The following is a 27368-nucleotide window of genomic DNA, read 5'->3' on the forward strand; positions in this document are numbered from 1 at the left end:
TGGTATTGATTTCAAATTCTACATGTCTTTCAAGCAATGATTGCAGTATGAATTATTAGTGTAGCAAGAAGAAAGCAAAACATAACTTGACTGGAGCATATCAGAATAGAAATGTGTGAACAGACCCCTCTGCCATGCAATGAATTTCATGCTCTAGTAAGAGAAAAATAAAAAATTCCAAAAATCACTTAGAGCAGCACAGAAACTTTAATGAGTTAAGTAGGTTTTATGTGGCAAATTCCATGCCAAAGAAATGCTCAGAGGTAATATGTTAATTTGTTTATTTTAGCAATAAAATCTTTTACTTTATTTTCACAAGGTATTTTTTGATACTGGGTTTTGAATTTTCGACCACTTTTAATGAAGATTTGTATGTCAGTGGCCATTATTAGTGTTCATAGTTTATATCTGAGATAAAAGCCAAGAGAACAAAAAATAATATACCACTGAAAGGAATACTTTCTGATAAAAATGTGAGTGGACCACATTAAGATACATATAATGGTAAAGAATATGAAAATGTTCCACAGTTTGTGCCTTTCACATTAGAATTTCACACACACACGCACATACACATAAACACACACCCTTATATTTAAAATATTTAGGAAAAGAGAGGCAGAAAATTCCAGGGCAAGACAAAGGGAGATGCAGTACCAGAATCTAAGCATTTTTGTCAGGGCTTCTAAACAGCAAGTGAACTAACTATATATCAAAACAAATGAAAATCCATTGAAAAGTATCATTCTTGTTTTATAAAATAGAGAATAAATACATGCTCACATTAGATTATTATAGACAATATATATTCACAAAGCTCGTGTACTGTAAATCCCACCAAACAGCCCAGAAGCTGGTACTCCTTGATTTCACCGGGATTCACTCTTGTTCTTTTCCTCTCCCTTAGGATGGTGTGTAGCTTAGTTGAGCCTTGAGAAGTCAGCTTCCTGAAACCCACCATGGTCAAAGTGAATGCTGCTTTTGTGATCTTGGTCAAAGCCTTCTAGTTCTTCCTCTTGTGAGGCTGGGAGGATCCACCTCTTCATTCCTATCTCGGTGATCTCAGGAAGTTTGGTCACGGCACATAACAAGTGTCTAAACCATTGTCCACGCTCCTGAAAAGCTGATGGCTGAAGGCTAATATCCAGCTTGGTTAACTCTTTGAGGAGCCACAGGTTTTGGCAGAAGATGGTCCATTCTGCATCACAGATGCTGTCATTATAGCTCAGGTCCAGCTTCCGCAGCCTGGCCAGGTGACCTGTCTGGATTACCGATGCTGAAAAACAAAATCACTCTAAATGCTAAAAGCCAAGGATACTTTCTAGTGTGACCATTTCCCACTTCCAAAAACACAACACAGTAGCTCCAGGATTCGTAATGACAAGACTGATACTTAGTAATGAAATGTTATTAGCTAGCAGTATTATTCAGGGCATCTGAAATTACTCTAGTAACAAATTTCCTCTCTGCATTTCATGTACAGCTTGAAAATGGATTTTTCTTTCTCTTTCCAAATCCCATTCCAAAGAGTGTCTTTTTTGTCGAGTTCCTGCTCTCTGCTCCACTGGAGTCCCAACTCTTACTGCAGACTTTCTCTAATTAAAGGGGAAGGGTGATGGCTCACTGGCTTTAACTCAGGACCATTTCTGAATAGTTTTCTTGCTGTTTAATGCTGTTTAACTATTCATTGCTTATTCATTCTTCATTCAACAGTTATTTAATTGAGCACTTTCCATGGGCAAAATATGCTTGGATAATTTCTAATTCATGGGTCAATTAGAGACTTTAATACATGGATCAAGTTTTCCTTTGAATAGCACATATCACAGTACTACCCATAATGGCTCTCAATAAATAACAGTTAATGATGAAGCTAAGAAAAGGAGCTAGGAGAGACAGCCAAAGCAGACAGGACATGCTTCCCTTTTCAGCCAAAACGAGGAATGGATTACAGAGATGAGATGTGTAGAATCTCAGAGTTGGAAGGGACCTTGGAGGGCTCCTCATTCAACCTGATCAATGATCAGAGAGAAATCTCTCTCACAGCTTCTCTACTGGGGACCAGCCCAACAGAGGGCCTGAAGTCCCTCTTCAGGTTGCCCCAACAGAGGGAAGCAACCCTCAGCAGGAGGAAGCCATGCCTCTAGGCCCTATCTGACTTTCCCCACTGCCCACCTCAGCCTGCTGGGAACCTCAGCTCCTTCCTCGTGCCAACCATGCAGTGTTGGACAACAGTCAGGTCCCCTCAAATGTCCCCCCTATAGGCTTCAACACGCCCTGGTCCTTCAGTCATTCCTCACACATCATGGCTTCCACACCAAGTGGGATGCTCCATCCCCATCATTTTCATCATCCCAGTCAGGACACTCAACAGCTGCATTTGGTCCCTAGGTATTCATGTTGATCGTGTCCCTTCCTATCTTTCTGTCTCAGAACATTACTCACCATGTTCTCAAGACCTAGCTAAGTGTTAAAGATAATGTGCATGCTTTTTCCCTTTAGAAAATTTTCTATTACAGACATTTTCAAACATATAAAAAGTAGATGGAATAGGAGTGAGAACTCCCATGTTCCCATCAATCAGCTTCAACGCTATTTTCATTACACTGATCTTGGCTCATCCAGTCCCCTTCCCCTAATTTTTGTTTGTTTGTTTTTTAGTATTTTAAAGCAAATCTCAGACATTGTTTTACCTTTCCTATACTATCTGAATTTTCCAATGATGTGAGTACTCTATTTATTATATTTTAGTATTTTATATGCGTTATATTTTTTAAAATCTGGGTAATAGTATCATAGGTCATGAAAATACTATTTTTGTAGCTTACTATATGAAAAAAACCAATGCTGTTATTTACAAAAGAATAAAACACAAACTACTAGGGATTAACAAATTCTTAAAGTTTCTATTAGAAATAATCAAAACAGTTAAGTGGCAATGCTTAAAGCCACACACAGCAATACTTATCATTGACTAAAACTTGAAAGAACAAAAAATACCCTTGACAAAATGTAAAAGTATAAATTTGACCTGAGGAAGAAAACCTGGTAGTAAAAATTAAGAAACAATATATAATGGCTGGAGCTATGATTAATAAAATATTATGCAGACCAAAAAAATAAAAAATTGAAGAAGCAAATTTTAATAACTTTAAATGAAATAATTTAAATATGTTTAATGGTGTCCAGGTCAGGAAAACAAACCAAACCAAAGGCTTATTCTTTGAGAAGATTGGTAATATTGATAAACCTCTTGTGGTAATCAGAATTCTAAGGTGACCCCAAGATTTCCACCCTAATTCCTAAGACTGTGTATATGATGGGTTCCCATGATTGGGTTATATTACATGGCACACCTGAGTTTAAGAAACGCAGACCCAAGCGAGGTTAACCTACTCACAGTAGCCCTTTAAAAGCAGAGAATTTTCTCCAGCAGGTGGTTGAAGAGGAAGGAGGTCACAGAAGAAGTAGTCAAAATGATTAGGAGACATTAACAGGATTATAAGAAAACAACTTTATTTCCATAAATTCAATCTAAGTAAAATGGGCCAATTCCTTGGAAGACACAAAGTACCAAAACTCAAGAAGAAAAAGATAACCTGAATGGTGCTATATCTATTTTTTAAACTGAATTTGTAATTTAAAACTCCTCACAAAGAAAACTCCAAGTTTAGACAGGTTCAGTGGTCAATTCTATAAAGTTTCAAGTTAATGAAAAAATAATACCAAGTCTACAAAATCTTTCCAGGAAATAGAAGAGGCAGGAACACTTGCCAACTCATTTTCTGAGGTCATTATTACCCTGATACCAAAGCTAGACAAAGATATTACAAAAAAACTAGTAGGCAATTACCTCTCGTGAACATAGCCACAAACATCCTCAACAAAACATCTTCAATTCATTATAAGAAATCTAGCCAGGTTAGGATTCCTTTACCTGATAAAGGGCACATCTACAAAACACAAACAAAAACCTATAGCTAACATTATACTTAATGGGAAAGACTGAGTGCTTTCCCCCCAATATCAAGAACAAGGCAGGGATGTCTGCTCTCACCTCATTCAACACCTACTGGAAATCCTAACCAGTTAAATAACCAAGAAAAAGAAATAAAAGGTATAGAGACTGGACAGGATGAAATAAAGCTGACTCTAATTATAGATGACATGATTGCCTACGTAGAAAATCCTACAGCATCTACCAAAAATCTCATAGAACTAATAGATGAGTTTAACAAGGTCTCAGTATAAAATGTCAATATATGAAAATCAACTGTATTTCTACATACTAGCAATGACCAATTGGGAATCAAAATTTAGAAACCAGTACCATTTATAATAGCACCAAAAAATTAAATACTTAGATATAAATTTAACAAAGTGTATGCAGGATCTGCATGGTAGAAACTACAAAACACCAATGCAATAAATCAAAGAGGACCTAAATAAAAAGAGAGATATACTGTGTTCATGGATAGGAGTACTCAATATAGTTAAATGTCATTTCTCCCTGAATTTACCTATAGATTCAATGCAATCCCAATCAAAATTCCAGAGGGATTTTTTGTAGATATTGACTAGCTGATGCTAAAATTTATATAGAAATGTCAAGAAACTAGAATAACCAAAATGATTTTGAAAAAGAAGAACAAAGTCAGAATGCCCATGCTACCTGATTTCAAGGCTTACTATAAAGCTTTAGTAATCAAGACAGTATGGTATCAGTAAAAGAATAGATGCATAGACCAATGGAACAGAACAGACCAAAAATAGACCCTCACAAACTGGCCAATTGATTTCTGACAAAAATGCAAAGGCAATTCAATGAGTCTTTTCAATTAATGGTGCTTGAATAATTGAGCTGTCGTATGCAAAAATATTTTCAGCCCATATCTCATGCCTTGTACAAGAATACTCAAAATGGATAATAAGTCAAAATGTAAAATATAAATGTAAACCTTTTAGAAGAAGATCTAGGAAAAATCCCTGAGAACTTGGGTTTTGCAAAAAGTTCTAAGATGCAACACAGAAAGCTCTATCCATCAAATTAGCAAATAGATCAATAGATCTTTATCAAAACTGAAAGTCTTGGGACTTCCCTGGTGGTGCAGTGGTTAAGACTGCACTCCCAATGCAGCGGGCCAGGTTTGATCCCTGGTCAGGGAACTAGATCCTGCATGCCACACTAAAAGCTCCCTCACGCTGCAACAAAGGTCCCGCAGGCTGCAACTAAAACCCGGCACAGCCAAATAAATAAATATTAAAAAAAAAAACAAAAACACTGAAAGTCGTGCTGTGCAAAAGATACTGTTAAGGGGTTGAGAAGACAAGTTACAGACTGAGAGAAAATATTTGCAAGCTATAGATCTGATAAAAGACTTGTATCCAGAAAATCTAAAGAACTCTCATTACGAAGAAAACAAACTATCCAGTGTTTTAAATTAGGCAAAAGATTAGAACAGACACTTCACCAAGGCATATATGCAGTTTACAGATAAACACAGATAAACACATAAACACATAAAAATACGCTCACTGTCATTAGGGAAATGCAAAATAAAATCACAATGATTTGTCCACATCTTCTAATTACAGTGTTTGGCCATAACACTTGCTTTGAAAACACATATTTGTTCCAACTAGATTGAAATATCAGAGAACAGTGTGGACATAACACAAATTTCTTGTTTGCTTATGCATAATTTATCCACAGGAAACAGTAGGTGAACACAGAAAACTGCACCCAGCTGAGCCAAGGTGGGTACAGGCGTAAACAAAATCCACACATGCACACACCTCTCAAGGACAAGGAGCCCCACCCATCCACATCCAGTGTTCCAACCTTCTATTCTACATCAGGTAATCCTCCTTCTTCCACCACCATATCTATGTCTATCTTCTTTTTTTCTTCTTCTTCTTCTTCTTTTTTTAATGTTTGGCCGCACCTTATGGCTTGTGGGATTTTAGTTCCCCAACTAGGGGTCGAACCCTCGCCCCCGGGAGTGAAAGCGTGGAGTCCTAACCACGGAACCGCCAGGGAAATTCCTCCATCTCCTTTTATGAAACACTCTCCACTGTCTTTTTGGTTTCAGAATTGCCCTTATCTGTTTCAACAAGCTCTCTCCTAAGCAGATGTCAGGGAGCAGGGAAGATGCGCAGAGGGCTTAGCTCCAGGCCTCGCTGCCTCCTCCACCTCCCTTGTCCTGGACTGCCAGAGCAGGCACGCTGGGCTCTGAGTGCCAGGACTGCTTTGGATGGAACCAGTAGGTAAAACCCAGAAGAGCCACGTCCTCTGTCGCCAGGGAACAGCTGCTCAGCCTCAGCACCTGAAGGGACGTTGAAAGCTTCAGCGTTTCCAGGAGCAGCTTTAGGGTGCTGCCAACACACTTATTCCAAGAAAGGTTGACTATTTCCAGAGCAGGGAGGTGAACGGAGGCTTCAGCTGAAATCGACAGTGATAAGAATAGCAATAATTTAGGTTTCCTTAGAGGCCATAAGCCTTGAATTTGAGGAACCTAGGCTAGGGCAACATATTTCTATCAGTGAGTTTAAGACAGTTGTAGAGACCGTTTCTCCTGCCTGAAATTCATGGCCTCAATTTCTGTTGTCTATTTTTATTGGGGAGAAATGTTGGAAACTTTAGAAAAGTAAAACTTGATTAAATGGGGACTTCCCTGGTGGCGCAGTGGTTAAGAATCTGTCTGCCAATGCAGGGGACATGGGTTCGAGCCCTGGTCAAGGAAGATCCCACATGCCGCAGAGCAACTAAGCCCGTGCGCCACAACTACTGAGCCTGTGCTCCAGAGCCCGTGAGCCACAACTACTGAGCCCCCGTGCCACAACTACTGAAGCCTGTGCGACTAGAGCCCATGTTCTGCAACAAGAGAAACCACCGCAATGAGAAGCCCGCGTACTGCAACTAAGAGTAGCCCCAGCTTACTGCAACTAGAGAAAGCCCACATGCAGCAATGAAGACCCAACGCAGCCAATAAATAAATAAAAATTTAAAAAACTTGATTAAATGGAATTCACTATTGACTGGGATTTCTTTCCTTCACTTCACATTTAAGAGGGAGAAAGAGACGAACAGTTTTCACAGTTAGTCACGATTTCCAGAGTGTGTCCTGGTTTTACATGTCCTGGTTGCTGCTGAAATTCAGAGACAAGGCCAAACCTCCCTAGAGCTCTGAAACACCAAAATGTATTTGTGTTTACTTAACTGCAGTTAACAGAGACAAAGAAGGGAAATAGTGTATATTGGAAAGATTTTTAAAGGAAATTCAAAGATTTTCTGCTTAGTTCTCGGTTTCCCCTAACGTTAAAATTAACCAGAGGGCTTCCCTGGTGGCGCAGTGGTTGAGAGTCCGCCTGCCAATGCAGGGGACACGGGTTCGTGCCCCGATCCGGGAAGATCCCGCGTGCTGCGGAGCAGCCGGGCCCGTGAGCTGTGGCCGTTGAGCCTGTGCGTCCGGAGCCTGTGCTCTGCAATGGGAGAGGCCACAACGGTGAGAGGCCCACGTACCGCAAAAAAAAAATAAAAAAAAATAAAAATTAACCAGAGCAACTTATCCACGAGGTATAGCCACTAATTACATTTTAAACTATTCTTCCTTCTTTCTAAAAAATAATATCCGTTTGAAGGGTAGATATATATTCTTTTTATAATATCTAACAAGAGCACCCTCCCACTCCTATGGTACAGAGATGTATCAATAAGAAATTGAACTTTATTTTCTCAAAGTGATGCAGAGAAATATGTATTTACTTGATTTACTTCTTTTTTTTTATTGTTGATTTACTTCTTAATTCAAATTGAATTAAACAGGTCTCCCTCGACTTATAGTGGGGTTACGTCCCAATAAGTTGAAAATATCTTAAGTAAAAAATGAGTTTAATACACCTAACCTTCTGATCATCATAACTTTGCCTAGCCTACTTAAACATGCTCAGAGCATTTCTATTAGCCCATGGTTGGGCAAAGTCATCTAACACAAAGCCTATTTTATACTAAAATGTTGAATATCTCATGTAATTTATTGAATACCATACTGAAAGTGAAAAACAGAGTGGTTGTCTGGGTACAGAGCGATTGTTAAGTTTACCCTCGTGATGGCATGAGTATTGCACCACGTATATATTACTAGGCCGGGAGAAGATCAAAATTCAAAATTCTAAGTATGGTTTCTACTGGTGTATTGCTTTTACACCACCTTAAAGTCGAAAAGTGTGAAGTCAAACCACTGTAAGTCAGGGACTGTCTAAAGATTTATGTCAGATGATGTAATTTTGTGTAATATCTACTTGATTATGATCCATTGATTGTGTAGCTATAATTGAAAAGAGTTGTGCCTTCTGATGGCAGAAGACACAAAGTTAAAAACAAAATTTTATTTAAAAATATTCAACATTTTCCATCTAGGAAGTATATTTATGAAATCTCATGTTGTCCCCAAATTTATTTTTTGTGGAATTTTCCTAACAACATTAGTCTGAGCAGTGGAATGTGGGGTATGTGTGTGTGTGTGTGTGTGTGTGTTTACCTAGCCATTTTGGGGATTATAGCCCCCTTTGAGAAATTTGTCTGTCTGTCTGTCTATCTATCTACTAACCTGCCTATCTACTTACTGACTGACTTAACTAATACCGAAAACGTGCTTTGAAGGATGCAGTGAAGAATAAACACAATCCCTGCCCTCAAGAGGGTAACAATCTGGAAGAAGTATCAACATCAAAAAACCACACAAGTAAATACATAATTATAAATACTGATAAAGGCTATAAGGAAGATACAGGGACTTCTAATTCAGAGAGAGGCTGTCTTAAAAGGGGACATTTACACTGAGATCTGCAATCAGAGCTCCCCAGGAAAGACTGGGGGGTAGGGAATTCTAGAGGACAGGAAGGTCAAATGCAGGAGAGAGCTCGGTGATATGAAGGAACAGAAAGAAGCCAACTGAGGCTGGGTTCAGGGAGCAAGGGGGAGAGCCGCCAGAGGGCCTGTTAGATCACATGAAGGAATCGGGATTTTACCGGAGGTTCTCCAGGCAACTGCTGGCTTTTACAATAAAATTTACTTTTTTTTTTTTTTTCCCACACCGTGTGGTATGTGGGATCTCAGTTCCCTGACCAGGGATGGAACCTGCACCCCTGCAGTGGAAGTGTGGAGTCTTAAACACTGGACCGCCAGGGAAGTCCCAAAATTTACTTTTTAAGTAAAATTTATAGACTCTCTCCCCATAATAATATTCACAACTGACATATATTGAGCATTTACTATGAGCCAGGCACATTTCCAAGAATTTCACATGTAATAACCTGTTTAATTCTTACAACCCTATGAGATATGATACTATTATTCCATTTACAGACAAGGAAACTGAAGCACAGAGTTGTTAAGTACCTCAGGTCATGAGAGCCAGAGCCAGGATTTGCTTTCAGATGTCTGATCCCAGGTGCTTTGGAGCCAGAAAAATGTACCATACATTCCCCACCGACAAAAGAATTGGAATCAGTTTTAGGGAGTTCACAGCCCCCTGCCCAGGCATAACTATAGACTGACTCTCTTAAGGGAGGAGCCGTGGACCTCAGGTTAAGAGACGTACATATCCTGCTACTTTTCCCCATCCAGACACGTGGCCAATGAGATGAGCAGTGCTGGGGGAGGACTGGGAGCAGTACATGGCAAGGACCAAGACCCTGTGGGTCGAACAGAATACTTGGGATGAAAAGGAGAGCAAGAATACCTTAAATAGAGAGTTCTTAGAATTTGGGATAAATTATATGTACTTATTTTTATTAACAGATATTAATAAATAACTACTTGTTATTTTTTATTAATAGAATGCCTCTTTTTCATTAATAATAGCCCTCTTGGGTCCATAGGACAATTCATTTTTAAGGGAGTGTCAACAAACATAACCCTTGAGGGAAGGCCAGAGAGAAGGGCTCTGTTTTCACTGTTACCCAGGAAGCACCAGAATCCAACCACACTAGTCTTGCGCATGTGTACAAAACAGCGTTAACCTAGCAGGCCTGAGACCACTATCCCTACAAAGTCCTGCTGGCAAGGTTGGCCCTTGGCTGACATCTGGGAACTTGGAAGTGTCGTCACCATTCCCTAACTTATAAGGGTGGTTCGTCGTGCCTACAGTGTTTGTGTACAAATAAGATGATTTATGCTGAACACTAGCTTTCCTTCTGTGAGTCTGGAATGTTGGTCTGTGCTTCGTAGAGGGTGCCTGCATGACCAAGCCCCACTAAAAACCCTGGACTTGAAGGTTCAGGCGAGACTTCCCAGGAAACATTTCAGACCATGACGTCACAACATGCTGCAGGAACGGAGCGCATCCTTGTTACTCTGCTGGGAAAGGAATCTTGCAAGCTTGGGCCTGGTTTCCTCTGGACTCTGCCCCATGCATGTTTCCCTTTGCTGATTTTGCTTTGTATCCCTTTGTTGTAATAAATCTCAGCGGTGAGATCTGTGAGTCCCTCCAGTGAATCACTGAAGCTGGATGTGGTTGAGGAACCCTGGCACCATGTGCTTAAAGTGTTGGATGCCTGGGTGGTACATTTGGGAAAATTGGGCAAAGTCCCTTTGCCTCAAAATGTCTCCCTCTACTCGCTGACAGTGCCCTTGCCCCAGCATAGGCAGAAATGTCAGATTTAGTAAATCCCTGATGTAGGCCAGGCTGTATCCATGGTCTTCAGGCACGCCAAGATTCCTGACAGAGGACAACAAACCCTGTTGGGACTAGGTGCCAGGCAGCCAGCTAGGCTCACACACTAGTAAACGCCTCCCTTTCCAGCAATTCCAAATTATACTGTACAAGTTACCAGGAATGTGAGCCTTCAGAGTTGGTTATACAGCCGTCCCTCCGTATCCACAGGGGCATTGTTTCCAGGACACCCTGCAGACACCAAAATCCATGGAAGCTCAGGTCCCTTATATAAAATGGCACAGTATTTGCGTATAACCTATGCACATCCTCCCATATACTTTAAATCAACTCTAGATTACTTATAATACCTATTACAATGTAAATGCTATCTGTGTAAATTGTTGCCTGAATGAGACAAATTCAAGTTTTGCTTTTTGGAACTTTCCGGAAATTTTTTTCCAACTATTTTTGATTTGCTGTCAGTTGAATCCACGGATTTGGAACCCATGGTTACAAAGGGCCAACTGTGTACACTTTAAATTTACAATGCTAGAAATCATTCATGTGGCTTTGAAAGTCAGTTTCAAGAGAGCATATTTCCTGAAAGAAAGACAAATTAATACTTTACGTTGCCTACAGCTGAGCATTCATTTGTAGGCAAAGAGAGGCCTCCCCTCTCAGATGTTATGGTACCAGTGCCTGCAGGGATTTGGGGAATGCTCTTACCCAGGGCAGTAAAAGTCTCACTTTCCAAAGCACAGTTGTTGATTAACAATGACTTCAGTGCTGGTAAAAATTGGAGCCTGCTAAGTAGGTTTTCAGAAGAGCTGCCCATCTTTCTGTTGGCAGATAAGTCCAATTCTTGAAAACTCGAGAGAAAAGGGATACCTGGGCTACTAAAACATCAACAGTGACATGTTTTAGGCAGCATCTCACAAAGGGTCTTCTGGGTGTTTGGGTCCCACAGTCTTTTTTTTTTTTTTTTTTTGCTGTACGCAGGCCTCTCATTGTTGTGGCCTCTCCCGTTGCAGAGCACAGGCTCCGGACGTGCAGGCTCAGCGGCCATGGCTCACGGGCCCAGCCGCTCCGCGGCATGTGGGATCTTCCCGGACCGGGGCACGAACCTGTGTCCCCTGCATCAGCAGGCGGACTCTCAACCACTGTGCCACCAGGGAAGCCCCCACAGTCTTCTTGATCAGCAAGCACAGCTCTTCCCTCTCTGACCCCTGCCCTGCCTTACGCACAATTACACACCACATACACACCAGCCATTCTTCCCAGTATGCAGCTTGGGCTCTTCTCCAAGCCTCTCTCAAGGCTAGAAGTTAAGAGCAAAGACTTTGGAGACAGAACTGGTGATTCTAATCCTGGACTTGCTACTAAAGAACTGTGTGGTTTCAGACAAGTTACTTAACTTCTCTGAACCTCAGTTTTCTCAATAAGAATAACACTACTACTTCACAGAGGCAATGGGAAGATAAAACGACTTGGTATATGTAAAGTGCCTGGTACGGTGCCTGGCACACACTAACTGCTCAATTAATGTTTGATACGATCATTCTTTTCTCAGAATATAAGTCAGAAGTACTAGAAAGGCAATGAAATCAAGAAATCAGAACAGATATCTGTGGCTAGCAGCACTGGAGTGGGGCCCTGAAGGCCCTTGCTGTGCCAGGTGTTACCCCTGCTTCACTATCTTTCTGCTGCTTTTCCTGCTTCTAGACCTTTGCCATAGTTCTTTCGAATGTGGGAAATGCAGTATCCTGGGATCTCTGTGGGGCTGGCTCACCTCCTCAGAATCTTCCAGGGCCACCAAACCCACAGTAACCCTTTGGTCACCACTACATCTCCCTATTTTCTTTTCCTCCCAGCACCCCTGTTACGTGATTTGTTTGTGTATGTGTTTGTCTTCTGCCCTCCCTCCCAAAAGGTGAGCTCTGTGTGTAGGGGCTGCTTCGTGCCTGGAGTGTGCCTCAGAGCCTGGAAACCAGAGGCACAAATGTTAGTGGAAAGACGAAAGGACAGGAGAAAGGAAGGGAAAGGGAAGGAAAAAAGGGCAGGTACTTGCTGCGGTGGCTTCCTCTTCTACCGTCCCCAGCACCTTGTACTTCACCACGTATTTGGTTTATTGCTGCCCCCACCAGATTGAAGCTTCTGCCTGTGAATTTCCCTCAGCCCACAGAACAGTGCCTCGAACAATTAGATGATCAATCAAACGTTGTTGGCTAAATGACCTGTAATTCCATGCCTTTGGAGCTATCGAGAATGATCAGATAAAAGAATGTTCAATTCTTTAACATCATAAGGTATAAACAGGATGTATTTTCAATTCCATCTTTTCAAACTTAAGCAGGAGAACAATGCAATTCACTACAGTTATTAAATAACCATTACCTTTCTGGGGCCATTTACCCGTGTTGGTGGCAGATCTAGATAAGAGAGGCTAATCCCTCTGTTGTACTAGCGTTAACAATTCAGATCCTCTAGCACTTTAATCCTCCTCTGAGCAATAAGATGAGACAGGACGTTCGTGTTATTCAGTTGTAGCATGGGAAATTCATTATTTGGAATCTGGTGGATTGGTAATTCAGGAGTGTCTCCACGGGTAGGACATTCATAAGAAAAGAGGATGGTGACACTTCACAGTCTCCACCTAGAGCCCAAAAAGGGACTGTTTACTACTTTAAAATCTTCATGAAAGCCTTGAACTCTTCTCATTTTCCCCAATTGAGGGATAAGAGTCTAAGAAATAACTTAGCAGGTCTAAAAATCAATATTAGACCTAAAGACCTATTTTACTGTTTTTCTCCCCCAGTTGTACTAAAAACAACAAAAAATTCTTTTTCTCGTCCTTTATTGATTGATTTATTCAATCAATCACATTCTCAACAAGCATTTACTGGCTGCCAACTATGTGCCAGACCCTGTGCATGAGCAACAGAGAGATACTGAAAAAAAATAAAAATAAAAACCATCCCTACGCAGGAGGAGCCCATAGTACGGAGGGAGAGCAGAGCACGGCTGGTGTGCACGAGCGTCAGCTCACATGCTGTGGCTGGAGTAGCCAATGCGGGGAAGGAAGAGAGAATGCAGTCAGAGTGACAGAGGAGCAGGAAAACCATCTGGACTCTTGTAATAATCTAGGCATGAGGTGACAGCGGGCTGGACCAGGGTAGTAGAGGTCTAGATGGTAAGCCATGGTCAGAGTCTTGATGCGTTCTGAAGGTTTATTTTGGCTGTAGGTGGAATAAAACCCTTAATCTCAAGCGTACGCTCGTTGTTTGTTAGGGGAAACTGCACTTATACATGACAGGTTACAGGACTATGTCTGTGGTAGGAAAGTAAGCGCAGTGACCTAAAGTTGTAACGTACACCCGTTATGCACCGTCCCACCGACTTTCTGTAACTTCATTTGTTTCTAAGTGCCTCGGCTTCACTTGATTAGCGAGAAACACTCAACACCCTCCGTTTTGGCTTTCCTTCTACATCCCTATGTGTAATCCACTTTGTAACAGTAACAGATCCGTTTCTAAACAGCCACATACATTCAAAAATTTTCTCCCTCAAGTGCCACATCCATCCCTACAGATGTGTCTAGGAGGAGTTTAGATTCACCAACAATTACTGGGCACTTAATACTACATTGGGGCATTCACAAAACTTTTATGATGTGGTCCTTCTGGTAACTTCATAAACAGCACATCTCAAATTTGCCAGGTTTGCAAACACATGGCAAGGCTCCAAGCGTCCTCCCTCGGCTCTGCAGTACCTACTCAGCCACATCGTGTCGTCGGCCATCAGCGAGCACTGGTGAAGATCCAGCCCCTCCAGGTGCTCGAGCACGGCCAGCCCCGGGGAGTCTTCAAACCCTCCACTCATCTCCTTGTTGCAGGAAAGGTCTAGCGTCCTCAGCTCACACAAGTATCTAAAAGCAGCATCTACAAAGAAGGTCAGAACCCCATTCTGACATATTACAAGGCGGTCGGCAGGAGAGGGGGCAGGTGTGGAGAAGGGAGACTGAGACAATATGTACACTATGTTGACAAAAGCCCAGACAGTGGGATAACTGTCCACTTTGTACCATCTACCCCTTCGGACCTGACAATGGCTTCAAATACACACTCCCTGTGATCTGCATTGATCCTCAATGGTTTTGATCAAAATCTTTCAACTAATGAATCTTCCCCTGCTATCCTTGAGCATTGGTGCTGTCATAGCATTCTAGACTTATTCAAACTGCCAGGGAGCAGGATTTTACAGGCTCTAGAAGTTGAAGGGATAGATACACATTTCATTTCCTATTCTTTAATGTGGATACTCTACAGCAGAGTCAATTTTAACTACAGATGTCACTGAAGCTGTTCTTTTTATCAATACCAATTCCTTCCTACTACTAAGCATAAAATAATGCTGCCATTTTCAAAAGTAAGAGAAAAATGGACAGCTTTAGTAGCACACTTATTTTGCACAGTGTCTCTCTCAGACCTAAAATATCCTGGCCTTTTCAGAGTCAGCTGTTTTAAAAGATTATTTTTGTAATCATGAAAGTACATGCTCACTGTAAAAGACTTAGAAAATCAATAAAACATGAAGAAGATTTAAATCACCCATAATCTTATTCCCCAACATAACCACTGTTTATGTTTTGTTGTATTTCCTAACAGCTTAAAAATTCCGTATAATATAAAGTTATATACAAACTTTAGCCATTCCTAACTCACCCAGTAGTTTGACACTCTTTTGTGATAACCCACATGAATGTAACTTCAAGACTTTCAGAGTTAAGGTACTTTTTAATCCCTGAGCAATACTGTTGAGACTGCCACCGATGTTTCTGTTAATAGAAAGATCAAGTACTTCAAGGTTTTGCAGCCTAAGTAGCAACTGACCTGGAAGGAAGGAAATCCAAAAGACAACTCAGTAAAGATGCAGGGTGTGAAAGTTGGGGCAGGCAGGAGGGAGGTACATGTTCATGTGACCTGGGATATAGTGAACCACTCTTTCAATTCAGGGTGAGAGAAAACACAGCCAACGTTGATTTCCAAGCTATCCAATCATGGGTGCCTTCACATGTTTTCCTGGGAAGGACTCTTCCAAATTCCACTTACCCACAAACGCCCCATCTTCTGACGTGAGGGCGTAGTCCACAAGCTCAGGCATTTGTATCTTGCTCCCTTCTCGGAATGTCCGGAGGATCAGAGGCAAGTTTCCTCCCACTTTACTGTTCCAGGACAAATTCAACTCAAGTTCAGGCAGCGCTTTAAGTGCTTCTCCTGTTACAAAATGGCCCAAAGATCAGGTTGATCGCTAATCCGCAAAGCAGGGAATTCGTTTCAAAATCAATACAGCCATTGTTTACGGAGTATTGAAGCCGGGCCAGCTACTGGTTAGATGCCAGGGAACAGGGAGGAGAAAAGGACCCAGTTCTTGCCCACTCCCAGCACGGTGAGCTTCTACATACAGGTACAGGCACAGCAAGTCTAGTCCCTCCAGAGTTCTGAAGCCATGCTCGTAAGCAAACGTTGTGTAAAAAAAAAAAAAAAAAATCCACCTGTTAGTAGGGGTGGTTTTACCGAATTGTTTTCATGGTAGTAAATATTTCTACCAATCCATCTACTTTCTCTCATCCACCTTCTCCGGGGATCAGCATTGCTGAGAAGCTCGGCCAGAGGTAGAAGTGTGAAAGACTTAGAAAATAAAACATGAAGAAGATTTAAATCACCCATAATACTATTCCCCAGCATAACCACTGTTTATATTTTGGCCAGAGGAAGATTGGTAGAAGCAAAGCAGGGCACTGGCCACCACAGAGGAAAAGCTCACTTTGACATCAAGAATATCACATACAACTGATCCAACCACTGCAGGGAGGAACCAGTAAGAGAGCATCAGGCACTAGCAGCTCATAACAGTGATGCAACCTTGGGGTGGAGGAGGATACAGTGAGGGGGGTGAAACTTGACATTTCTGATACCATTTCACACAGGAAACATCTGAGGGCTACAGAGTGGAAGCTGGGAGAGAACAGGGGAAGTGTGGGGAGATCAGCCCTTAGGAATAATTTTCACTGCTTTGGGGGCAGAACAGAATGGTGAGCCACACACATGACAAATGTGCTTTCTCAATGTCTGGAGTCAATTTTAGCACCAGTTAAGAGTGTTGGAAGGTCCACTGTGTCCAGAAGCCTCTCTTCCACCGTCCACTACTGGGCTGGAACTTCTGCCACTGGTTATTTATTCCATGGTTTAAGGTTTTTGGAGTCCAGGAGCCTCAGGTTAAAATGCAAATTCTCCAGGAGTTATAATATCATAAGCCAGGGATAAAAAGGTGTCATTTTGTATGCCGTGGCCAGTCAAAGGGGCGTGGATATGTATCGCCCTGAGGCATCCCCCAGGATCAGGGAGAAAGAGTACATGATTGTCTGCAGTGCATATGGTACTGGAGGGCCTAGGCATTTGCAATCTTGCACTAAGCAATTGTAACAGGTGCAATAATGTTGAAATGCCTCTGATTTCTGTTTTCTTATTGGTAAACCATTCATTCTCCTTATACTCCATCTGCCATTAAGGCTAAGCAGAGTATGGATGATAAGATAGCCCCTCCTGGTGGAGAGGATGCAGAAGTCCTTCCAGAGAGGATAAAATCTCGTGGAGAGGGGAAAGGACACAAAACATTAGTGACAAGGGTGCAGACTCTCTCCTGGACCAGATGAGTTTAGAGTGGGTCCCAGGGCAGAAATTCCACTTCCTGGTTTCTTAAGGATGGTGGATCATGAAAAAGATTAGATTAGTCATAGAAAATAATCTATACTTCTTTTCATGCCTCAGTAACAGTATGTTAAATTTGAGACCCTGGTACACAATAACCAGCTGCTAACCAGTGGGGCTAAATTGATCATGAAAAACCACAGAAAGGTAATTTTGGATGAGGGAATAGGGAAAGAAAGAATTATTGAGCGCCTACTATGTGTCAAGCACATAGTAGGTACTTTACAGAAATGATTTAATGCTCACAATAATTTTTTTTGAGGTGGATATCACACCTTTTCAGAGATAATAAAACTGAGGCTCAGAAAGTTAAGTATTTTGTCCATGGTCACAAAGAGAATTCGAAGTGGGACTAGGATTTGAAAGGATCTGGCCAGCTCTGAGATGTATAACGTTTTTCCTTAGCTATAGGAAGGGTGAACCAGGAAACATCAGCTGGCCCCTATTTTCTAGGGAAGGATTAGAGAGAAGACATTGGCATAAATTTTGTTGTTTTTACAGAAATCTTTGCAGAGATTTAAATGATCAAAATACATGATCAAAATAAGAAACTTCAGACAAAAAGAAGACAGAAAAAGTATTCATTGCATCTAAAACCAGCAAGCATTCTAGATAACCCAGCATTCATAACCCAGTAAAGCAGCTGGGTTAATAGCATGACAAATTTTATCTTATGTTCTATGTTATCCAATGTTTGATATACTATAAACTAACTTAATTGAGGTTCTAGTCCTATTTAAATCATTGCTTTTAATTGGAAAATCTTGTTTTGATCGTTTTTTTAAAAATGGGAATGGGAAAATAGAAGAGAGAAATACTATTTTGGAATTGGAAAAGAACTTAATTATTATCTATCCCAACTCTTCTAATTTACAGATGAGGTAACAGACCCAAAGTGAGCAAATTTTACAGTTACTATCTCCACTTAAACTCCATGAGAACAGAGGCTTGGTCAGCCTGTTCCCTTCTCTGTCCCAGGGCTTAGCACGATGCTAGGTGCAGGTTACACAGCTCCTTAGAAGGTATACAAGAGCTCAACACAGCATCACATCATGTACAGGCAGCACTCTCATCCTCGTCCATGGGCACTTGAGGGGGTGGTGACCCAGATAATTCGCCCCTGAGGGTTTGGGTTGCAAAGATCCTTCCAGGGGAGCCATCTCTTAAGGGAAGCATTCATCATACCCAGTGCTCGAACATCATCAGCAGTAAGTCTGCATCTACCCAGCCTCAGGATTTTTAACTTGCTGACAAGATGCATTTGCTGCATGAGTAAATGCAGGGTTCTGCCTATGAAATCATTCCAGGAAATATCCAGTTCTTCCACGTCTGGGAGAGAAGGCAGCAAAGCAAGTAGAAGTGAACACAAGAAAAAACAGATTTGCACGTGTAATTTGTGATTTGTAGTCAATAGGATCCACTGCCTGTTGCTCTGGTAAGCGGATAGAAGGAGGGTGGACTTGCTGACTTTCCACAAAGCAGGGATCTCTCAGCCGCACAACTGGAGACATTGTGACATTTACTTTACCTATTTCTTGGGACGTTTTCTATTTCTGCCAAATAACTGCACTCTGAAAATGCGGTGGGGTTTCCATAAGATTTCATAAGAACTCCTTTATTGTAGTGGAAATTGTAATTCTACTGCTAGGACTGTTACTACCACTGTCACTGTAAAGTGTATACGGGTCCTTTTATTTCGCAAACCCCCCTGACGCCCGTCACCCTGTTGTCCTATTGGACCCTCAGGCTGAAGGTCTGGGGAATACTCCGTTGGCAGGACCGCTGAGACTGAGGGTGCCCGTTACCTTTTCTTTCTTATCTTGATCACCTGGGTGTCACCACTTTATAAAGTTCCTGTTATACCTACATGGACCAACATGTGCAGGTTTAGACACACAAACCCTGACCAGAATCTTCTCTGAGTCTCCTCCATTGCTCACGAAAATTGAAGCTACTCTCTGTGAACAAGATTCTCAAAGGTCATCTTTATCTCCTGCAGCAACAAGACTTAAGAGTGGAAATGCCAAAGTCAGGGGGTGAAAGTGTCTTTGCTTGCTTGCTTTTAAACATCTGTCTTGAATGTTAAAATAGTGTCAGCAGTCAGATGCTGCATGGTGAGCTTCTAGAGTTACAGACATAGCAATTCCTGACCTTCCACAATTCCAAAGAAATTCTAAAAACATGCTTAGGGGGCAAAAAAATATGTTTTCTTTCTACTAGCATTCAAAGCACTTTAACAACTTCATCTTGTTCACCACGATCCTAACTTGATAAAGTATGAAAGACTATTGAACACATTAAGAAGGAAAAAAACAGGATTCCCGGGGCCCACCCTCAAAGATTTCAATTCGGTGGGTTTGGGTTGGACTCAAGTGCCTGCATTTCCACAAGTTCTGCAAGAGATTCTGACATGTACATAGGCATTTGAGAATCACAGGCATGGTGAGAGCTCCCTCGTAAGAGATCTGTCTCAAATATAATGGCATGGATTTTAATTAAAATACTCAAGGACCCCTCACTCAAAACGCAGTTCTTTTGATACCTCTGTTGGTAGACACACCTAATTTGATTCAAGATTTGATTTAAGGTATCTGAAAAAAGAGAGTTTTTAAAAAAGATGGTGACAGTGGTGTTGGGAAGATGGTTCTTCACAACCAAACTCATGCTACAGTGTCACAAACAGTAGTTGCACTTTTGTGTAAAACGGTGTGAGCAATAATTGCTGGTAGTGATAGTTTTCATTCCACAGATAACAACGAGATGCCCCTTTAAATTCCAAGCAGGGCTCAGTTTTATGGATGAGTATACATCCGATGCAGGAACAGGTGTGTTTCAGGGAGCTAGAGGTAATCAATAAGAAGTAAAATTGCTCAGGAAAAACAAACAAACCTCCCTCTTAAACTGGGCTCAAATCTTTGAAGCTTGAGGAAGAATCAATTAACTTGTTTAAAAAAAAAAGATAGCGTTGCATCTGCGCTTCCTGAGTTGTCTGGGCCACCCTGCAGACCTAGCACTACCAAGTGAGGACCGAGCACTTTCCCTGCTCATCCCAGCCCGAAGGCCCTCTGTGCCTCTGCGCAAGGTCAACTCCATACAGACCTGGCTCCCTCACATCCGGTGTTGTTAGTCTACAGTTGTTCAAATCTAGACACTTGTCGACAGGGTTTTTGCCCAACTTCGGCGGGAACGGTTTTTTCCTCCATCCTGGGTCTTAATTCCATTTCTGAAGTGATAGTCTTAGCTGTATTATAAAAATAAAGAAAAATTTGCTGTGAATGACAGAGTGTATTAAAGATGCATAATGATCACCATAAGACAAGTGAGAAGACGGACAACAACCCTGAACTGGTCCCTTGTGAAACCTCACCTCAGTAAGGGGACAAAACCTGACCTCTGTTCCTGCGGTCGGTGCTCAACACTGGCCGCTCCAGTGACCCGTTTCCTACAAAGGAGCCTGAGGAACTCAGTGGCTTTCCTGGCCTGACCTGGGCTTCTTGCATGTAGATGGAGCTTTGCTCCTGGACAGAGGTAAACTTGGGCTTCCCTGGTGGCGCAGTGGTTGAGAGTCCGCCTGCCGATGCAGGGGACACAGGTTCGTGCCCCGGTCCGGGAGGATCCCACATGCCGCGGAGCAGCTGGGCCCGTGAGCCATGGCCGCTGAGCCTGCGCGTCCGGAGCCTGTGCTCCGCAACGGGAGAGGCCACAACAGGGAGAGGCCCGCGTACCGCAAAAAAAAAAAAAAAGAGGTAAACTTGTTATTACAGCGTTTAAGACAGCGCTGCTGGAAGGATGCACAAACATCTTTGGTGAATGTAACGCTGGGGGTATGCCCAGGCACTGGCCTCCTAACCAGACAGGTGAGGAAGGGGAAGCACTGCAGTCACCACTGATGAGCCTCAGATGGCTAAAGAGAGCGAGTGAAACCCTCGCTGCTCATTTCCTAGACCCCTCAATTGACGCATCCGGAGAGAGTAGTCCCTGGGAGAGCTTTTGTATTTTCTCAACTCCTGCCAGAGAATACACTCAGAAAGCCTCATGTGTCCTCGTTATGAGGGACTTTTTAAGTGGCACCCTTACCAAGTTCCACTGTAATACCACACTACATGATATAACTACAACTTTTTTTAAAATAGGATTTACTTTTTTTTTTTTAATAATTAATTAATTAATTAATTAATTTTGGGCTGTGTTGGGTCTTCGTTTCTGTGCGAGGGCTTTCTCTAGTTGTGGCAAGTGGGGGCCACTCTTCATCGCGGTGCGCGCGCCTCTCACTATCGCGGCCTCTCTTGTTGCCGAGCACAGGCTCCAGACGCGCAGGCTCAGTAGTTGTGGCTCACGGGCCTAGTTGCTCCGCGGCATGTGGGATCCTCCCGGACCGGGGCACGAACCCGTGTCCCCTGCATTAGCAGGCAGATTCTCAACCACTGCGCCACCAGGGAAGCCCATCACTACAATTTTTAAAAGTTAAATAAATAAAAATGAAAAGCTATGATTTTATAGAGTGCCTACTATGTACTAGGGCTTTACCTACTGAATGTGTCAACATTTAAGACACATGTGAAACACATCATACTTTTGTAAGGAAAAATGAATAGGCATGTATTGACAGTGACTTTAAAGAGGTTTTGCAAGTGAAAATGCACAGTTAAAAACACATGCAAAGAGTATACTGGAATCCAATAGGAAAGCATAAATTCTGAATGTGCAGTAATACTCTACTACCCCTGACAAAACGTATACAACCACATAGCAAAAAAGAAATATATTAGTACCAGTGGAAATGAAAAGATGATGGCATGACAGTAGTAGTAAATTTAGACTAAAATATTAGCAGGATAATAAAAATTCCCCCTCTCCTCCACAGTGTGTCTGGTGGCTTGCTATTTTTGTTTTGTTTTGTTTTGTTGCTTTGTTTTGTTTTGTTTTCTTGGTGGCTTGCTATTTTTAAGAAAACCACCTACAGGCTGTACATCTTTGTGGGGATAGTTGGTGTTGTCACATTCTACCAGTAGGAGGCAGCATCATCCACCTACCATTTACCTCTTCATTTCGACCTTCAATTTTTATTATGGTACATTGGATACAAGGTATTTTGTTTTGGGTAGGGTTGCCAGATTTAGGAAAAATAAAAATAGCACGTCCGATTAAACTTAAACTTCAGGTAAACAAGGAATCATTGTTTAGTAAAAGTATGTCCCAAATATTGTGTGTATTTTTTCTGGCAACCCTAATTTTGGGGTGAGGAGAGTTGTGGATGGAGGATGTGAGTACAGGGCACTTTGTGTAAACTTAATGCAAAGAGTCACAAGTACACTATTTCATAGATTTGGAAACTGAGACTCAGAGAGACTGTTAAGTAGTAAGCAGCAGAGGCAGAATTTGAACCCAGAGCAATCGACTCCAAAGCCCATTATGTGCAGGTGCTTTTTAAAACTTTTGTTCTTAAAAAAATTTTCTCTGCATTGTATCTTATTGCTCTCTCTTTTGTTTTTTAGCTTTTTGTCTCCATAGGCTCAACCTACTATCATGCTCAAGTTCCAGCCTCACCAAACCTTCTTTTTCTTTGTTTTCTCCTCAAACCACTGTTCTGTCAATCATTTCCTTTACTGTCAAATGTTTGGAAAGAATGGTTTGTATTTGCTGACCCCACTTCTTCACCACAGTTACCAATTAACCCTCTACATTCTGGTTGCCACACTGGCCTAGCCAAATAAATTGTTTCTCAGGGGTCACCACCAATGACCTACGTATGGTCAGGCCATTCAAGATGGCTGTTCTCTTGCTCTCCGTCCATCCCCTGTTCCACCAGGCCCTGCTTCACTCACATGACTCTCCAATCCTCTTAATTATAGGGCTTAATCAGTAACTGCCTGCTGTGCTTGCCCCTGCCCCTGCTGCTGGTTTCCGTGGTAACTGATGAGCCCACCTGACATCAGTCCCCCTATAAATGGTAGCCTCCTTCTCCACCAAGTAGTGGAGGTTGTTGCTATGTCCTGTCTGCTGCCGGCCATCCGTGGAAGGAGTGTTGCTCCAGGACCTTTGTGTAAGATGCCCCTTAACCAACGAGCTTTGATGTCTCTGTTGTTGTCTCCAGGCTTTTCTTTGGTCTCAAGGCTGAGCAGCTACAAGATTTGCAGGCTGGTGGGGTGCGGTCCACCAACCAACCAGTTGACAGATTCAGAAATCGCTTCTCAGACCACAGCCTACTTGGGCGCTCTGTAATATTTATATGATTGGCAAGCCCAAGGCAGCACAACGGGAAAACCTGGTTCAACTCGTGGGTCCATCAGGTAAGCAAGTCACTTAACTTCTCTGAGCCTTGGTTTACTCATCTATAAAATGGAAATTATAATTCCTGCCCGGTTCATTTCTCAGGAGCATAGTGACTTAAAGTTACTGAGGCCTCCCAGGAAGATGGGACTCTGCAATGCCTTTTACATCAGAGGCACTTTGTAAACATTTGTTGAATGAGCAAATAACTGAATGAATGAACGAATATTAGTTTTACAGTTCCTCAATAACCAAAATAAATCAAGATGACAAATCTTTATCAAACCACCTAAGTATAAATATGAGTACCAACTTATGAGGCCCCTGGACCTCTCCTTACAGGCCATATATTTCTTTTTTTTAATCTATAAACCCCTTCCTTCAAAAAATATCTTATGTCATACCTCATTATATAAAACAGACGAGTCAGAGCTGCTACAGGTTGGCTGAGGAGGGAGGGCTGGCACTCCATGGAGGGTGCAAAGTGACCACACGTAAGCAGCTCCATGGAGTGACTCGGGGCCTTTTCTGGCGGCTTTACTGCTGAACCGAGCTCTTGCTTCTCCAGGTGATTCTGTGAGCCAAGCAGTATCTTCTCATTAGGTTCCTTTCCAAGCTAAACCTGTAGGGGCTTGTTTCCGTTGTTTACAACCAAGAATCCCGATGCTTTCATAAAACATTTTTACATGTTTGTAACATGGGTGATGCTGTACAGGGAACCAAGGTAACAAGTTCCTGTTGCCAAGGAGCTACCTGTCTGATGGAGCAGACAAGAAAGCCACAGAGGGTCCAAAGTCCAGTGGGTGCGTCTTGGGAAGCTTCCAGGTGAACGTGGTAGATAAATTGCACCTTAAAGGGTGAGTGAAAGTCAGCCAGGTGGGTGGACATGAGAGAGGAATAAATGGGGGAGGGGTGCAGAGGGAGGATGCCACAAGGGTAGGTCTTTCTAGGCACAGGTACCCATTTCAGGGGAATGTGGCCAGTTCAGGAGAGAGTCAGTCAGAATGTCAGGAGTAGAGGATGAACATAAGATTGGGGGGAAGGCAAAGGTTGTGAAGAGATATTCAACTGATCACAAACACCTTGAAGACCATGCTTGCGAGTATAGACTTTCTCTTCAAGGCAGGCAAGACTCAGTGAAGGATTTTAAACCGGTGAGAGACACCACAGTATCTGTGGTTTAGAAAGAGCACCCGGTAGCAGTGTGGAGGACAGGCTGGCCACAGAGCAAGACCAGGAGCAGAGAAACCAGGGAGAAAGCTGTGGCAGTGGTCCAGGCAAGAGACGATGAAAGCCAGGACAGCAGCGGAGAGAAGGAACGAGGTCCCAGAGCTGTTCGGAGGACAGAATTCACATGACTCCAGGGGCCACTGGACTTGGGGAGAAATGGAAATGGAGAAGCCATGCATGGTGTTGCCCAGCTGGGGTAACCAGCTGACTGGTCTTGTGCAGTTAATTTAATCATGGTTGTGGGTATCCATGAACCATGTTCCTGAAGCTCCAAATCATACTTTAGAACAAATATCAACAACTTTCTGACTGCCCTCTTTTAAAGGTAGACTTCTTAATTTTCTACTTCCAAAAATGCATTCAATCTGCTTACAGGTAAAAGGATATTTTTGGTATTTGGTGCAAATAATCTGACGGACATGAGGGTAAGTTTAAATGAAACAAGATTGGCCATGGATTGGTAATTGTTAGAGGGAGGTGGTCTTGGGGACTCATACTGTTCTCTCTTCTTTTGTATATGTTTGCATAAAAAGTTTAAAGTGTTTTAAAAATACATTTAATCTAATAATATAGTGACGGCATTGTATATGACATAACTTTAGAGAGAGATTTAGCAATATTTTCATAACCCTTGTATTTGTCACCTCTGTTCTGGGAATGTGTGCTAATTAGCTGAAACAGACTAAAGCAGAAAATAGGGGAGAGGGGAAGCCAAAGATATTCACTAAAGGGCAGAAAAGGAACTTAAGTAATTATGGCATAGGCATGTAATGGAATATTATGCCACTGTCAAAATTAGCATATGAACATCACGTAACAATATGAGAACTGAGCAGTATAATATGTCTCAGTAGGATCACAGCTCCGTGTCAGATCAAGCGGGCTTTATAAGCTCTTATAACCGTACAAAGTACGTCCGTTTGGCCCCAGCCACCTCTCTGACTGGTCTACTACTCATCCTCTCTCCATCTCTCATCCTGCTTCAGCATGCCTAACCTCCTGGCTTGCTCTCAAGCACTCCAGGCTCACTCCCATCTTGGGCCTTTGCATTTACGCATCCCTTTGCCTGGAAAACTACTCCCACAAACACCTGTGTAGCTGGCTTCATTCATTCTACGTGGCTGACTTTCAGATCTCAGCTCAAATGCCACCAAATCAGAGACTCCTTCCTTCCAACCACATCTAAAATAGCACCCCCAGCCCATCATTCTCTGTCTCCTCAGCCTACTTTGTCTTCATATGACTTATCACACTGAAATTATATCTGCTTTTGGTTCTTTATGTACGCAAGTGTTCTCTTTTTCATGGCTGTCCTTCTAATAAAAGTGATTGGCACAGATGCTCAGTGTTTGACTTGTTGGTTGACCATAAATGCATGTATAGGAATAAAAGGCTGAAAAGAATCTTGAAGAAATGACCATTTGTATTAGAATGAAAGGAAAGAGGGTATTTTTCTCTAAACCTTTCTGCAACATATTACTTTTAATAATTTAAAAGGAAAGTGAGGGGACTTCCCTGGCGGTCCAGTGGTTAGGACTCCACGCTTCCGCTGCTGGGAGCCTGGGTTCAATTCCTGGTTGGGGTCCCGCAAGCCGTGTGGCATGGCCAAACCTAAAAAGTAAAATGAGCAAATTATTTAAAGCATTTAACAAAATAAATGTTTAGAACAGACTCATCATGTTAGGTTTCGGTGTCTCGTCGCTGGGTCGAAAAGCAGTTGTTTTAAGGTCATTGCTCTCTTTTCTGTTTTCAGCTTTGGGGGACCTGAATTTTGACCCCCTGATGCATTTGTTGACAAATAAAGTCTGGGGTTTAGTTTCTCCATCTGAGGAACTCTTGTTCCCTGTTTGACTCATGGACAAGTTGAAGGGGGTCTTTCTCAATAAGCCATCTTCCTGTGGTTTTCTGTTTTCTAGGATTTCAGAAGAAAACAAGAGTCTGTCAAGCCTGTGTGAAATCCTAACTTCCCTACACCTGTCTTTATTTCCCCCTTACTTTCTGTTTTTCTTGCTGGTAGTGTTTAACGTAAAAATGAGAATGATGCAACCCAGGGTCCTGGAACTAACAGATGATAGCAGATAGAAATCCAAAGCAAATTTGAGTTTTAAACTTTGCCCTATTTTATTGTGAGATACAATTCATTAAACACCACTTTGGCAAGTGCATTAAATGTGTCAATACTTTTAAAATTTCAACAGTCAGTTAAAGTTACCTTCCGGGAGAGAGAGTGTCAGAGCACTTGGCATGCCTCTGAGCTGTCTGGGCGACAGTTTTGCAAAGGGCCAGAGGAGTCTGCTTCCAGGGACCCCAGTCGCATCTCTTGGCTTACCGTTTCTTTTTCTCTTGGCATTCTCACCTTCTCTACTGCAGCCCTTCACTCACACCCCATAAAAACTCATTGGCAGTAAAGAATTAATTCACTCCATAAACAGAACTCACTGTT

The 27368-nt window shown here is 42.2% G+C and overlaps 1 protein-coding gene across 2 annotated transcripts; it reads right to left on the minus strand.

The window, feature by feature from the left end:
* Nucleotides 1-867: 867 nt before the first annotated feature.
* LRRC31 (leucine rich repeat containing 31) lies at nt 868-26781 on the minus strand. Of its 2 annotated transcripts, XM_067737229.1 has the most exons (10): nt 26598-26781; nt 20529-20629; nt 18611-18782; nt 15767-15931; nt 15380-15547; nt 14432-14596; nt 13815-13820; nt 11385-11546; nt 6275-6442; nt 868-1276 (listed from the first exon to the last, which is right to left on the minus strand). In XM_067737229.1, the coding sequence occupies exons 1-10, from the start codon at nt 26779-26781 to the stop codon at nt 921-923; spliced, it is 1647 nt and encodes a 548-aa protein (XP_067593330.1). In that variant the 3' UTR covers nt 868-920. The 2 variants fall into 2 exon arrangements, with proteins under 2 accessions (XP_067593330.1, XP_067593331.1); XM_067737230.1 differs by lacking the exon at nt 18611-18782 and having other exon boundaries at nt 20525-20629.
* Between the last annotated feature and the right edge of the window lie 587 nt (nt 26782-27368).

Source organism: Pseudorca crassidens, chromosome 5, assembly GCF_039906515.1.
Source record: "Pseudorca crassidens isolate mPseCra1 chromosome 5, mPseCra1.hap1, whole genome shotgun sequence".
Lineage (NCBI taxonomy): Eukaryota > Metazoa > Chordata > Mammalia > Artiodactyla > Delphinidae > Pseudorca > Pseudorca crassidens.

What these genes read in the sequence shown, in the direction of transcription:
- LRRC31 (XM_067737229.1), bottom strand. Translation starts at nt 26,781, where the DNA reads ATGAGTCAAACAGGGAACAAGAGTTCCTCAGATGGAGAAACTAAACCC. An exon ending in AAAGAGTGTCAAACTACTGG is followed by an intron (nt 14,597 to 15,379) that starts GTGAGTTAGGAA and finishes CCTTCTTTGTAG; the next exon opens with ATGCTGCTTTTAGATACTTG. An exon ending in AGAGGACGTGGCTCTTCTGG is followed by an intron (nt 1,277 to 6,274) that starts GTTTTACCTACT and finishes TTTGTTTTTCAG; the next exon opens with CATCGGTAATCCAGACAGGT.